At 38.4% G+C, this 14,759-nt stretch overlaps 1 protein-coding gene across 12 annotated transcripts in view; it reads left to right on the plus strand.

Annotated features, from left to right (window-relative positions):
• The first annotated feature begins 2,196 nt into the window (after positions 1 to 2,196).
• Positions 2,197 to 14,759, plus strand: part of Rbm39 (RNA binding motif protein 39) — a 34,773-nt gene continuing 22,210 nt past the window's right edge. For 2 of the 12 annotated variants that reach the window (XM_013352131.2, XM_013352133.2), the window contains exons 1-6: positions 2,197 to 2,498; positions 3,134 to 3,197; positions 4,963 to 5,012; positions 9,628 to 9,822; positions 13,298 to 13,363; positions 13,460 to 13,513. In XM_013352131.2, the coding sequence (XP_013207585.1) occupies positions 3,147 to 3,197; positions 4,963 to 5,012; positions 9,628 to 9,822; positions 13,298 to 13,363; positions 13,460 to 13,513 (416 nt within the window). In that variant the 5' untranslated portion in view covers positions 2,197 to 2,498; positions 3,134 to 3,146. Of the gene's footprint in view, positions 2,499 to 3,133; positions 3,198 to 3,422; positions 5,017 to 8,350; positions 8,429 to 9,627; positions 9,823 to 13,297; positions 13,364 to 13,459; positions 13,514 to 14,759 lie in introns of those variants that run through there. The other 10 variants (XM_013352132.2, XM_026787256.1, XM_026787249.1 and 7 more) reach the window with 9 other exon arrangements.

Raw genomic sequence — 14,759 nt, forward strand, 5'->3', positions numbered from 1 at the left:
AAAAAAAAAAAAAGGAGAGAAAGTTATACTGGGTAATGTCAGATCTCTGAGTTTGTGGCCATACTGGTCTACAGAATGTAAGTTAAAAATAAAAAAAAAAAGAGAGACAGACAAGACCACGACCACGTTTACACAGGGTGAGGGGCCATTTCTGTCTCCCCCACCCCATGGTCAAAATGCCTGCAGAGGAAGATGGGATTAGGGCCCTTTATAGGTTAAGAAGCTGGGAAGTGTAGTCTTTCAGTAGGAGCTATGGGGAATCTCAGTATTCTACCACATCTGAGAGAGAAAGCCTCTCTCTCCTTTTCTCTCTCTCTCTATGAGATAAGGTTTCTTCTGTGTAGTCCTGGCTGTTGCGGAGCTTGCTCTGTAGACCAGGCTGGCCCTGAACTCACAGATATTCTCCTGCCTCTGCCTCCCAAGTGCTGGGCCTCTTTATGGTTACATGTCCTCTAGGTATTGTTTGAGATAGATTCTTACTATGCAGCTCTGACTGGCCTGGATCTCCCAATATAGACTAGGCTGACCTCTTGTTCACAAAGATCCCCCTGCCTCTGTTTTTTTTTTTTTCTTTTTTTTTTCTGTTTTCAAGACACGGTTTCTCTGTTTAACAATTCTGTCTGTCCTGGAACTAGCTCTTGTAGACCAGGCTGGCTTCGAACTCACAGAGATCTGCCTGCCTCTGCCTCTCAAGTGCTGGAATTAAAGCATGCTCCATCAGGCATGCTAGGCAAGCTATATGACAACTGAGCTACATTGCCAGCCCCCAGAAGTTTTCTTTTTTTTTTTTTTCCCATTATGTATACAGTGTACTGCCTGCAAGCTAGAAGATGGCACCAGATCTCATTATAGATGGATGTGAGCCACCCTTGATTGCTGAGAATTGTACTAGGACCTCTGGAAGTGCCAGTGCTCTTACCCTCTCAGCCATCTCTCCAGCGCCCTCCTAGAAGATACCAATGATTAAAATATTTTTTCCAGCATTTCAATCATCATATTTATTTTTCATCCTACTAATGAGCCTTCATTCATTTCATGGCGAGATCACCTGGATAGACATCCCCTGCTAAACCTGGAATTCATATATGAACATTTGCTGCCTTGGTCACTGTCATGCTTCCCCTTGCTACTAATTACATTCTCCCTCCTTCCTTATGAGGAGGAAATGGGATAAATACCCTGAGAGCTTAATTTACTTGCCCAAGGTCAGCTACACCGATCAAGGTGTCACATTTTGAATCCTTTATATCCTCAAACAGTCTGGTAGGTTTCAGGACTGGTTTGATATTTAATTTTATTTTAAACATTTTCTTTTCTATGAAAGGGGAAAAAATTTTACAATGACCTCGCAGTTTGTCCTCTACGACAGTATCACCCACCCCACCCTCCCAAAAATCGGAAAAAAACCCAAACAAAATAAAAGCCTAATAAACAACAAAAGCAATAAATTAACACGTGGATTTATTTCCCAAAATCCTAGGGAAAAAAAAAAGGGATACTTTTAAAGTAACAAGCAATAGTGACACATGGCTCGACTACATGCAGGGAGTAGACAGCTACACATTGGTGAGGGAAATAGTTTCTTCTATAACCTCGCCCACCTTCAGCTTCTAAGGGTGTTCCGAAGCTTCAGCATCGAGGACGCATCTAACCAGTGACACCGAATGACAAAGCAATCGTACTTTTTATTATTCTCCCACTTCCCCTGATTATTCTCGTCTGCATGCGTTTTCACCATCAGTGAATTTGGAAACGAACGTCTTACTCTATAGCCTTATGTACTATATAATAGGTTGCCTTATGGCGACCTTGACAGCCACCTGGGTGGGAGGAGGGTGTCGGGGAGGTCGATTGTGAGGGGTCAGGGGAGGGGACGTTCACACCCCGAAAGGAGACCACACCAGCCGGGGTAGACCTCAAGGCTCCACTCAGCAAAGCATTCTTCTAAAGATTGACAGACAATGCACCAACTGTCTTTGCCTTAGAGACGGCGTAGCATCGCGAGATTTCCATGCACCTCTGGTGGGGGAGGAGGGGAAGAGGGGGATGGGCTCCTCTGTGGCGCAATCATTGCACGAGATTGGGCTACGGTCGCCGAAGCCTTCCTGAGATCTCGCGATATTTCGTTTTTTCCAGTCTGGAACGCTTGGCCGTTTCTCGCGAGAGCCCGTGCTGAGGCTCCGGGAGACCCCGGGTGTTTGTGTGTGTGTATGTGTGTTGGTGAATGAGTACTGAGGAGCAGCGGCCGCCATTTCAGGGAGCGAGCCGACGCTGTCGCAGGGGTGGATCCTGAACTGCCAAAGCCGCTGCCCTGCTCTCCCGCGCGGGCTCCTTTAATCCCATTGTTTCTTTTAGATTCGCTTGGGCCTAGACGCCCTCGGGGCCCGATATTCGGGTTGGGCGGTACCGCGGCCTGGGCCTAGGGGCTTAACAGTAGCACCGGCGGCGGCAGCGGCAGACTTCCCGAGCCGAGTACAGGCGCGCGAAAGCCCGCACAGGTACGCGGCGTTGCGGACTGCCGTGGTCCGCTTCCCGGGGTCGGGTGGGCCGAGGTACCGAGGGCAGCTTGCGTTGGCTTTGAGCCGCGCGCGGGGGTGGGGGGCTTCTCGACAAGGTCGGTCTCAGGTCCGTAGCTGTGCCTTTCATTTCTGGCAAGCTCACCGCGGCTATTTTGGTGGTGGCAAGGCCCTCCTTGGGGACCTTGGGCAGATAAAGATCTGTCCTTTCGAGGCCGGGGCTGGTCGCGACCTCCCAACATGGCGCCTGTCGAATGCTACCTTGGTACACAACCCCTCCCAACAGAGGGAGTTTCCCTCTGCCGCTAAAATGGCAGCGCGGGTTTTGTGCGGAAGGAAGCTCTCAGCCTCAGATTCTCGGGTTCGGTTTCGGGAGTTTCAGAGGCGGCATTTGAGATCAGACATTGGGTTCTGACCGTATGTTTGATAAAAGAAGCGTTTCACGCTTGCTTAGCCGAGTCAAAATTGTATTCATGCGCATCCCACAATTTTTGTCATTGTAGGGCTTTTTAAGGACTTTGCTTAAAATTTGAATTTTGTATGCCGAGGAAATCTTTTTTTTTTTTTAAAGAATAACTGGAGTTGTTTACTTACAGGATTATCTTGTTCTTCCCTAGGCGTGTAGAGAAAATGGCAGACGATATTGATATTGAAGCAATGCTTGAGGCCCCTTACAAGAAGGTGAGAAAAACATGCCAGTGAGCTTTAATATATTTCTTAATTTAGCATTATTCACGAAACTACTGCTGAAATGTAAACTAACCTTCCCGGAGCCCTCTTGATTATCTTATCAGAGATGCATTACATGTAACTTACAAAAGTAAATATATGCTATTGATGTAATAATATTGTGCAGTAGTTTCACTTCAGCGTGATGAATAAATGCCCATCTATCTCTCTTTGTAGACTTGCCTAACGATATCTCACCTCTACTCCCATGAATTCACCTTTGATTCCAGTGTGAACTGTCAATCATAAGGTAGTAATTGAGTGACTTATCGCTGTACCGTGGTCCCCTAGGTAAAATGACTCAACTAAGAATTAACCAGCTCCAGTTTGGTATAGCAAAAAAGGTGAATGTAGTGGTTTGGGAAAATAGCAGGGGTCCAAGAATAAATTATAACCAGTCCGTGACAAGTAAATCATCTTACAAGTCTTTAAAGAAGAAATGGGTGAGATTAAAAATTTATTTTATAATAATAGATATAAGGCTGGTGATAATAAAACTTAAAACCAGGCAGGTGTTGATCTGCTTTTCAGTTAATAATTACTAAAATTCTTGGATCCCTGAATAGAAATTAGCACAAAAACAAACCAAAAAAAACCAACAAAAGGCAAGAGGCAGTGTCACATGTTAGAGTCACTTGATGACTGTTTTACTGCTCTCCATAGTATATTGTTTTTAATTAGGCCCTACCATAGTATTTCACGCTAAAAACTACCAAGGAATTATTTTGGTTAACAGAGCAATGACAGTCAGTATCACAGTAAAAGTAAACACCCTTCATTCTTTTACCAGTTGGTGGTGAAAATAGCAGTATGCATGCATTATCACTGGTATCACAAACCTTAAGCTTTGTAACTCAGCAGATATACTACTATAGCTGATGTGTTTAAACTTTGAAATAAACATTGCGCATAAACCGTTTAAAAATAATACATTTGTTTTCGAGTGTAGCACGACCATGTGGTTCCTTTTGGATGAATGCTGATAGTTTTAAATAGTGTAATTTTGTAATGCTAGAATCTTGAAGATGTATTTTCTGATTTTAATGTTTCTTGTCTTAGTTTAACATGGATGTAATTCCATGTAAACAGGTATGGAAGTAGGAAATGTTTAGGCTGGACTGGTGAATTATTAATTAACTTTTCTTGGGTTCTTGGGAGTCAACATTACTAAAGCAGTGTGAATCCCTGTTTGCTTCAGGGCGAGATGTGTGACAGAGGTGGCATCAAGCTCTTACAGTCCCAACCCTCCAACGGAAATGGGCGAAGATCTCAGGAATGGCATCGGTCACAGGAAATCGATAGTGGCTGGCTGCTAGCATGGCCACTTGGGGCTTAGGCAGAAATAGAGCCATGGTACCGACAAGAGGGACAATAGCACATGGAATAAAACTCAATGACTTCATGTTTCATAGAAATCATATTTAACCACTTCAACATTGTAACTCTGGATAACTTATTTAATATCTAAACTCTGTAAGAAAGTAAATATGTTAATGTGGAAAGATTTTAATTTTTGTTTCTTGATGACTTAATTATTAGCAACAAAGTGGTTAAACGTATACCATCTAAATTTTTTTTATAGCCTTCCATGATAAACTAAATAAGTAATTAGTTTTAAAATTGTCTTGTATTTTCTTATTCCTATTCCCTTTACCCTTTGACAACTTGAAATGTTACCACTTCGTCCTCATGATGTTCTTCTATCAACCTTGCTTAGGATGAGAACAAGTTGAGCAGTGCTAATGGCCACGAAGAACGTAGCAAAAAGTAAGTTTTAACAAGGAACCTGGGAGGGTGGGTTTCTAAACTTCACGTGGTGGATATCTTGTGTTCTTTTGCCTAAAGCATCAAACTATGGTTTTCTTCGCTTCTTAGAATACTGGTCATACCTTTTGGGATGAGAAAGTCCTTCAGGACATAAAACTATGGACTTTGCGATGTAGACTTCAGGATATGGTTTCAGAGACCTTCTGGACACTTTGCCCTCCAAGGATCCCATGATTCTCTTGAGTTCTATAATGTTTTAAATTTGGTAACTTTGGCTTAATTTTTTGGAGATGTGATAATAATTGAATAAAAGAGTTACATTAGAACAAAGATAATATCAAGACCATGGAAAATACTGTTAACCTTCATTCACTAAAGGAATTGGCTATGAATTATTTCTGCTCCTTGCTGCTTAAAGGCCCTTTTGGTAGTAATAAAGGGGCATGCTTAGTAACTCTTTGTTTAAAATATATTTTTATTCATTGTTTTGGGCCTTTTTATCTCTAGTATATCTAAGGAGATCGTTAAGAATATGTAGTTTATTTGGGGTAGGTGAGTAACCTGAAATAAGAACTTCATACTACGGACAACACAGAATATAGTACATAAAAAGGTATATTAACAGTTTAAACAGGATCTAATTTATAAAGATGGAGCCTGTCAGCTGTTGTGAAATTACCATTTAGCTCCAAGATTAGTGATTCTTAATATCATAAGGTCATGTTACATGCATTAAGTTCTAGCCCATGTTTATGATGGCATACTAAAATATTTTGTAATGACCCATAATACATAATGAAAATGATGGTAAAATAGCCACTTACTTGACTCTGGTTGTTTTCCTCCTGTGAGCTCAGAGTGCTTCATAATATCTACCTCAGTCATCCTTACAACTTCGTTAGGGTAGGTTGATACAATTTCATAAAATAGATGAGAAAATGGTTCAGTGTGGATCACTTAGGTTTTGCTAAGCCAAAGTTTTATAATCTTAGTATGGTAGTAAGGGATTAATTTTAATGTTGGTTGGGTGTGATGATGCCAGCTTACAAGTCCCTCCTTAAGGTGAGGCAGGCTGATCATAAATTCAATGCTAGCCTGGATTTCATAGTGAGATCCTGTAGAAAATGCAAAAATAAATGCTAAGGGGAAACAGGTCTAATTTGTGGAAATTTTTTTTCTTGAACAAGATTAGGTGGGCTCAGTAATGTTTCCCTCCTAGTCAAAAGTGAATACAGACAGCAAGTTGACAGGGCTCATTCCATGCATTTTTAACCTTTGCGAAAGAAACAATTCTCTAAAGTCTTGGGTTTTGCAATTTTATGTTAAGAAAATACTGGAACAGGAGTCTACCAATTTATAAAAATCACTCACTTTAGGTGTGACTTAGTAAATAAGATTTTTTTATCGTAAATGTGCAAAGGATGATGAGGATAAGCTTAAATGCAAATCTTTCCACATTTTTAATGTCACTTCTTCCCACTAATGTCTTCAGATTGTATTCTTTTAATCCTGTTACTAAACTTGTTAAGATCACCAAGCTTTTATGAGGAATTTAAGCACTGAGCACTCTATAAGAGATAGTGGGTTTTTGTTGTTGTTTTTTATCTGTTGTATGTACAGTCAGTTGGACAATTTAACATAACTGTTTTAAAGACTTTCCTAAACACTTCAATTAGTAATATCTTCAGATTTTTCAAGGCTTCTTTAGTTACAGTTCACTTAAATTAGGCAATTGCCTAATTTAGTCACAAAGCTTTTATTATATGGTGATTTGAAGGAATGTGCCATTTAAACTAATTGAACATATTGTAGAAGAAAACTTGAAACGCTCGGTGAAATGCAAAACAAGTATTTACTCATTTTAAGATAATTTGTGTTAACCTAAGGTAGATGTCATTTTTGTATGTTTCATGCTAAAACCTTATTGAATTGGAGATAACTTGCTGATAAGGTAGAATAAAAAACTGTACGTTCTGACTAAGTTAGCTAAGTATATAAATTTCTGTTTAAACAATTGTAGCTGACTTGTAACACTCATTGTATCATATCCCAGTAGTAAAGGGATAAAAGTTGGAAATAACTGGTTTGCTTATTTTCAGAAGAATTTTAACACTGAGTTTGTCAAGGCCTCCACTAAACTCTTTAGGTACTTGAGGTTGCTCCTCATAGAAGTATTTTTTGCTGTAACCAGTTTTGCAGTCTCAAATCAAACTTTATTTTGTTAACATCTTTAAAGAATCATTTAGAAAAGGATAACAGTAAAATGGCACAGTTAATATATTGGCTACTGTGGTATGGATTATCAAATTTTGGAATAAATGACTTTTCTATTTTTTTTCTTATTTTCCAGAATACTTTGCATTTAAAATTTAGATCTTCTTACATGGAAGAGGTCAAATCCAGTTATAGCAAAACACCTTTACAGCAGAGGCCATATAACCAAAAAGTCCAAAGGCCCAGTGGACCATTTACTTCAATGATGTTCAGTACAATTTCCACTGCCACTAAATACTTGGGAAAGTCTCATTTAAGTTGTAACAGGATTTGACTATTAGGATGGATTTTTATAACCATTTCTTTAGTTGATAAATGTTCTATAGATAGAAGTATCTTGGTTTCTTACAACACTAGTCTTTTGTCTGGGCTTTTATATGGAAGATGGTATTTTCTACTATCTTAGTATGTTGTCTATTTACCTATCTGGGGTTGCCTTCAGATGTAGTTGGGGATTAGGAAGACATTGAGTTAAAATTAGCTCTCTGATTTATGTATTTATTTCTTTAGTTGATAGATGTTCTATAGATAGAAGTATCTTGGTTTCTTACAACACTAGTCTTTTGTCTGGGCTTTTATATGGAAGATGGTATTTTCTTCTATCTTAGTATGTTGTCTATTTACCTATCTGGGGTTGCCTTCAGATGTAGTTGGGGATTAGGAAGACATTGAGTTAAAATTAGCTCTCTGATTTATGTATTTATATTTTAAGCTCCTTTGACAGAATAAGATTGGGGGCATATGAGAGGTAAATAGGCAGATTGACTCTGCTGTGGGCTGTCTTTGAGCAGAGCAAAAACTTACTGTCCTTTCTTTTTTCAGGGGAATTGAGTTTTTACCTTGTCCCCTAATTTATAGGTAGGACTTAGGTTTTAGCCATTCCAGAATTCTCTACTCTTAAGAAATAGTATCAGAATTGAAACATCAAAGTTGGAATGTTAATTGTTGCCCTTCTGAGCATTGGAGTTGGTTTGACTTCTATATAAATAATGAGTGTAGCCTAATTTTCTGTCATGTGCTACCTAGCATATTTCTGACAGTCAGGTGGATTATCTTGAAATTTTAGACAAAGTTTCTGCCTCCTTGGAAAGCTCTACATCTCCTTGTGATTGGAGTGTGGGTTTCAAGATTCCAGAAGGTGGGTGTCTTCATTTTCTATTTTCAATGCACTCTAAGATGACCTGCTTACAGGTTCTCTGAGGCACACCTCAGTTGTTCTGCTAACTTTGCTTTGATACAGATTCAATAGCTAATTAATTTTCCTAATGATGTAGAGTTGTCAAAATGGATATTTTGGTGGAATAAATTTATTTCAAAATGTCTTTCATTTACATTGAAATATCTGAAGGCACCTCTAATTTGGGTGATGACAGAGATACAGATTTCAAGGTTTAATTATTAAACCAGTGGGTGAAGTACTATGAGGAACAGAAATGAGTGGAAAGATAACTAATAGACTTTTTTAGTTTCCAAGGAAGGTCAAGTTATTTTAATTTTGTCCCACAGGCTTGTATAAACTAGCTTAAAAGGGCATTTTCCATTTTCATTATAGCTTTAAGTAGAAAACTTCTATGGTCACAATACTCTGGGGTTCTAAAAGTGAATTTTATTGCATTCTTAGTATCCTTTATGATTGTAGTTTTGTCCATGAAAAGTAAAATGCTATGTATATGTTTTGGAAGTTCAAAATATGCTTATGTGTACATTGTGTCAGTTGACTTGAACTAAATTGTTGTATGGAAAATTTTACGTGACAATTACTATTTCTTTAATGTGAACATAATGTAACTTATTACTATAACTTATAGATTACAGCCGGGCAGTGGTGGCGCACGCCTTTAATCCCAGCACTCGGGAGGCAGAGGCAGGTGGATCTCTGTGAGTTCGAGACCAGCCTGGTCTACAAGAGCTATTCCAGGACAGGCTCCAAAACCACAGAGAAACCCTGTCTTGAAAAACAAACAAACTTATAGATTACAATTATGCTTGGTGGTCTGTTATGGGAATGGCAGATAAATCATTTTCTGATGCTCAGCCTTGGTTGTCTACTTACCAGCAAGTCCTGTCTCTTGTTTCAAGCTGTAGCTGCCTCAGGAGATGATTGCAAATTCTTCCTCTTAAACCTGTTTCTCAATTCTTTGGCTGTCTTCATTTAACATGAAGCAAAGGATGGGGTCTTATGTCCCTACCTAGGAATTGTTTTTCCTAAAGTATGATTTTTGTGCCATTGTACAGTGTGGTAAAAATACATTTACAAAAGGATAAACATTTTGACCATAAAAGGAAGTATATATTAGTTAATGTTTAAATCAGCGTGATAATGATATTTTCCCCCCCTCAGGAGAAAAAAAAGCAAGAGCCGAAGTCGTAGTCATGAGCGAAAGAGAAGCAAAAGTAAGGAACGGAAGCGAAGTAGAGATAGAGAAAGGAAAAAGAGCAAAAGCCGGGAACGAAAGCGAAGTAGAAGCAAAGAAAGGAGACGAAGCCGCTCACGAAGTCGAGATAGAAGATTCCGAGGCCGCTACAGAAGTCCCTAGTATGTAACTTTAATTAGGACTTTTGTTACCTCTGGTTAGATAGCAAGTTAACTGGGGGAATATGAATTGTAAGATTCTGTTTTTCAATAACATTTAAAATGAAGGATATTGACATTGAAGCTTAGTAAGGAGAAAATACAGTATGGGTACTGATTTACAAACTTACCAACTCTTTCTGACCAAGTAGCAATAATTTGCTTGCCAGTCCAAATTAAAAGAAAGCATTTGAGTGCTTGGTAGAGAAAAACCTAAAGTGTGTAAGCTGTTAGAACACAAAATACGTATCTAAGTATAGTTTATGAAGAATATTGTTTGTGACTGGGAAACTGAAATCCTTCATCAATATGTATTCTCAATTTTTAGGCTTATTACTCTTTATTATTTGTATTTAAGCTTTGTAGATTGTTACAGAAATTTGCATGCCTTATTTAAGGAAATTTAAGATAATTTCGTTATGACTTAAAAATTCACCTGGGACAAAAAGAGATGACTCACTATTTTAAGAGCACTGATTGCTCTTCCAGAGGACCCAGTTTGAATTCTCAGCATGCAGGCACATGGCCGCTTACAACTCCAGTTCTAGGGCTTGTGACACCCTTACATAGACACACACGCAGGCATTTAGCTCAGTGGTAGAGCATTAAGCACAAGGCCCTGGGTTCGACCCTCAGCTTCGCAGGGCTGTGGAAGAAAAAATAACAAAGACCATAAATAACAAGGTAACTGGCAGGCAAAGCAACAATGCACATAAGAAATTCACATATTTTGGTGGAAAATTGTGTTTATAAACAAGTATTTGAAACAATTACAGTCTTTACTTAATGGTTACCTAAGTCCTAAACTCTTCTCTAAGCAAACCTTTGTAAACTACTTTTACAGTATTTATGCTTGTATGAGTTGCCAAATGCAAGTGAGTTTAAGTGTCACTGTAGGCCACAAGCATTGAACTACCCAACCTCTGGAGCTATAGTTAGAGTTATTTGTGAGCTTCCTGATGGCTAGGAAATGAACTCAGGACCTCTGTGAAAGCAGTATTGCCAGTATTGCCCTTAACCAATACATTTAATTTTTAAAATTTAAGTAGTTATGCATTTAACTCAAAGACAGTCGACTAAATCAGTCACTCCCTAAGTTAACTAATAAACTTGGACATATACTAATCATGATAATTGTCAACAACATATTCAAAATACTGGGTTTTGTGAGATACTGGCATTAACTTTTAAGATCTTTGAGTAGTTTAGGTTCTTACTCTTTCATTTACGAATATAGTATGTGTTTCTGTGGATGTTTCCCATCTAGGTTCCTCCTAGTTATTTTATAGACATTACATGATGGTAATGGAGCCGTAGTGTTAGACTTTACATGATGATAATGGAGCCACAGTATTATTTTAATTCTGGATAATATATCAAAAATATTACTGTTATTTTCTCATGATTTACTCCACATCCTTTAAGTAAGATTGTTAATTGTCTTACTAGGATGAACTAAATGGATTCAGCTACCTTTAAAAATCAGAATACTGTTGTAGAGGATGGGTGGGTGGGTGTGGTCTGTGCCTGTGCATGTCTGTGCCTGACACCCTGTTCTATTTAAACTTTTCTTGTGTTGGGTTCCAGTTGAACTGTTGAATCTATAACTGGACTATTTTATTTATACCTAAGGCAGAAACCTAGTAGTCTGGATGGGCAGAAGCAGATTTTTTGAATTCAAGGACAACCAATTCTAGGCCAGCCAAGGGTTTGTAGTGATACCCCCAAATCCACAATACTTGTTTGTATTAATTGTAGTAGAAGAAAGAAATTATACTTTTTATGGGGCTGGAGAGATGGTTGACGATTCTTCCAGGAAACTGGGGTTCAATTCCCAGTATCATATGGCAGCACATAGCTCTGTAACTCCAAGATCAGACACACTCACAAGGACATACTACCAGACAGAACACCAATGAACATGAAATAATAAAAAAAAAAATTATAGGGGGCTGGAGAGATGGCTCAGTGTTTAAGAGCATTGCTTGTTCTTCCAAAGGTTCTGAGTTCAATTCTCGGGAACCACATGGTGGCTCACAATCACCTGTAAGGAGGTCTGGTGCTCTCTTCTGGCCTGCAGACATACAGACAGAATATTTTATACATATTAATTAAATTAAATTTATATAATTAAATGATCATTAATCATTCCAGTAAGTATCTTACTATTAGTGCTTAGTGAGTCAGAGGAGGCAGCTCACAGCCAAGTCCCAGTCCATATTGATGTGAATTCCAAGCCAAGTATGTACCCTATTTTTTAAAAATTATTTTTTTAAGTTTAGAAGGGTCAAATCAATTTTACATGAAACTGCTTAGTTACAGGTTGACAAAGTTTCTATTAAAACTATCTAAGTATTAATGACAGGCCCTCTGATTACTTTATTTTGCCCAACCTCTATGATGGTCCTTTGAGGACTATTATTGCATACTAATTAACATGTACCTACCTTATAAAACCTTGAGTAATCTTTACCTTTATAAAGGTACAAAAAACATTTGTAATTTGAATGAGTTACTATGAAATCCTCTTATTACAATGTTTTACAATATTAGGATCAGCTTAAGGGGGTGTTAGTTGTCTTTGAATAAATAAAATTCCCAATTTTCTAATGAGTGAATTAGCTTTAAATTTCTATTAAAACTTTGAGGTCAGCCTAGTGTATAGAATGAGCTGCAGGAAAACAAAAATTAAATAAAAATAAGAATATATCATAAATATTGTCTACAATAAAACATAGTACATTAAATGTGCTGATATTCTCTTTAAGAATTATTACATGAGCTGGGTGGTGGTGGCACACATGCCTTTAATCCCGGCATTTGGAGGAAGAGATAGGCAGACCTCAGTGAGTTTAGGCCAACCAGGTCTAAAGAACGAGGTCCAGGCAAGCCAGGACTGTTAACACAGAAACCCTATCTCAAAAAACAAAACAAAAAAATTCTTTAGATGGCTGCAATGGCTCAGTAATTCAACACTAATCTGATCACTACCAGACTGAGCCAGGAGGAGCAAGTGTTTAAGTCATTCTTCCCTATATAATGTGTATTTTTTTGATAAAGAACTGCATAGTAAACTGATGCTGCAATGAGAGTTCAGAGGCATTCTTTACTCTATTTCTATATTTTAAAAGACTCAATCTTGTATTCATGATTATATGGGTGAAAAACTAAAAGTAGATGTGATGAATTTTTTTAGAATGAAAAATTTTTGAGGCTGTATCTTATGTTCTTGGCACCTCTAACTGGTCCAGGATAGATAAATATATAAAAGGGCTAGAGGTCTGAGATAAAGTTACAGATTTTTCTAATTGTTTCCTCTTTATAATTGAGGTAGAAAAGAAGCTGCCTAATCATTGTTAGACTTGCTGCAGAGCCCATAAACTTGATCATAGCAAGACCCTAAACCTGTAACTAGTGTAATTTTGTGTTTTCTTTTTAGCTCCGGACCAAAATTTAACAGTGCCATCCGAGGAAAGATTGGGTTGCCTCATAGCATCAAATTAAGGTTTTTAAACATACTTCTGAATTGCTTATATTGTTTTTTAAGGAACTAATGAGATATTACTGTTAGGGTAACTTGTGAAACTTTTTAATCTTGCAGCAGAAGGCGTTCCCGAAGCAAAAGTCCATTCAGGAAAGACAAGAGCCCTGTAAGGTAACTATTGGCTTTTTTCTCCCTTTAAATTTGTTATAATGTTTTGTAAACAACCAGAAACCCTACTTTTATTTTTTTATTTTTTTTTTTCGAGACAGGGTTTCTCTGTGGCTTTGGAGCCTGTCCTGGAACTAGCTCTTGTAGACCAGGCTGGTCTCGAACTCACTGAGATCCGCCTCCCTCTGCCTCCCGAGTGCTGGGATTAAAGGCGTGTGCCACCACGGCCCGGCCAGAAACCCTACTTTTTAAACATACTTGATGAGTTTGATCTTAAGTATTACTTCCTTTTGCAGTATTGGTACCTTAAAAACAATGATTATGAACTATTGCACTGGTTTCATTATTGTGTATTTATATATGTATGTGTTTAAGACAGTTTCTCTGACTGGGCGGTGATGGCGCACGCCTTTAATGTCAGCACTGGGGAGGCAAAGGCAGGCAGATCTCTGTGAGTTCAAAACCAACCTGTTTCGAAACTAGCAACAAGAGCTAGTTCCAGGACAGGCTCCAAATCTACAGAGAAACCCTGTCTTATTTACTATGTATACAGTATTTTCAGTACTCTGCCTGCAGGCCAGAAGAGGGCACCAGATCTCATTACAGATGGTTGTGAGCCACCATGTGGTTGCTGGAATTGAACTCAGGATCTTTGGAAGAGGAGGCAGTGTTCTTAACCACTGAGCCATCTCTCCAGCCCTATACTGAACATTTTAAGTCAGCTTCATTTTTTTTTTTTTTTTTTTTTTTTTTTTTACTGTACAAGTTCCTCACCTCCTAGGATATTTCTCTGTAGACCAGACTGGTCTCGAACTCACAGAGATCCGCCTGCCTCTGCCTCCCGAGTGCTGGGATTAAAGGCGTGCGCCACCAACGCCCGGCTGGAACTAGCTCTTGTAGACCAGGCTGTAGACAAGTGATATTTTTTTTTTTTAAGGGAAGATATTCCTTTGGAGCCCTTGCATTCTTGGAACTTCCTATGTATATTAGGCCTCTTACTCACAAGAGATCTACTTGCCACTGCTACTTTTGTTGCTGGAATGAAGGTGTGTGACACCATGCCCAACTTATTTTGTTATTTAAGAAAGCTTTTATTTCATGTATTTGAGTGTTTACAGGCGTGTATGTAAAGCATATCGTGCCTGATAACTTTGAAGGGATTAGATTTTTCTGCAAGAAAAATCGTAGTTTTCAGCAAGAGTAGCCAGTCCTTTTAACCTTTGAGCAATCTCCTTTTTTTTTTTTTTTT

The sequence above is a fragment of the Microtus ochrogaster genome, linkage group LG8 (genome assembly GCF_000317375.1).
Source record: "Microtus ochrogaster isolate Prairie Vole_2 linkage group LG8, MicOch1.0, whole genome shotgun sequence".
In the NCBI taxonomy this organism is placed as follows: Eukaryota; Metazoa; Chordata; class Mammalia; order Rodentia; family Cricetidae; genus Microtus; species Microtus ochrogaster.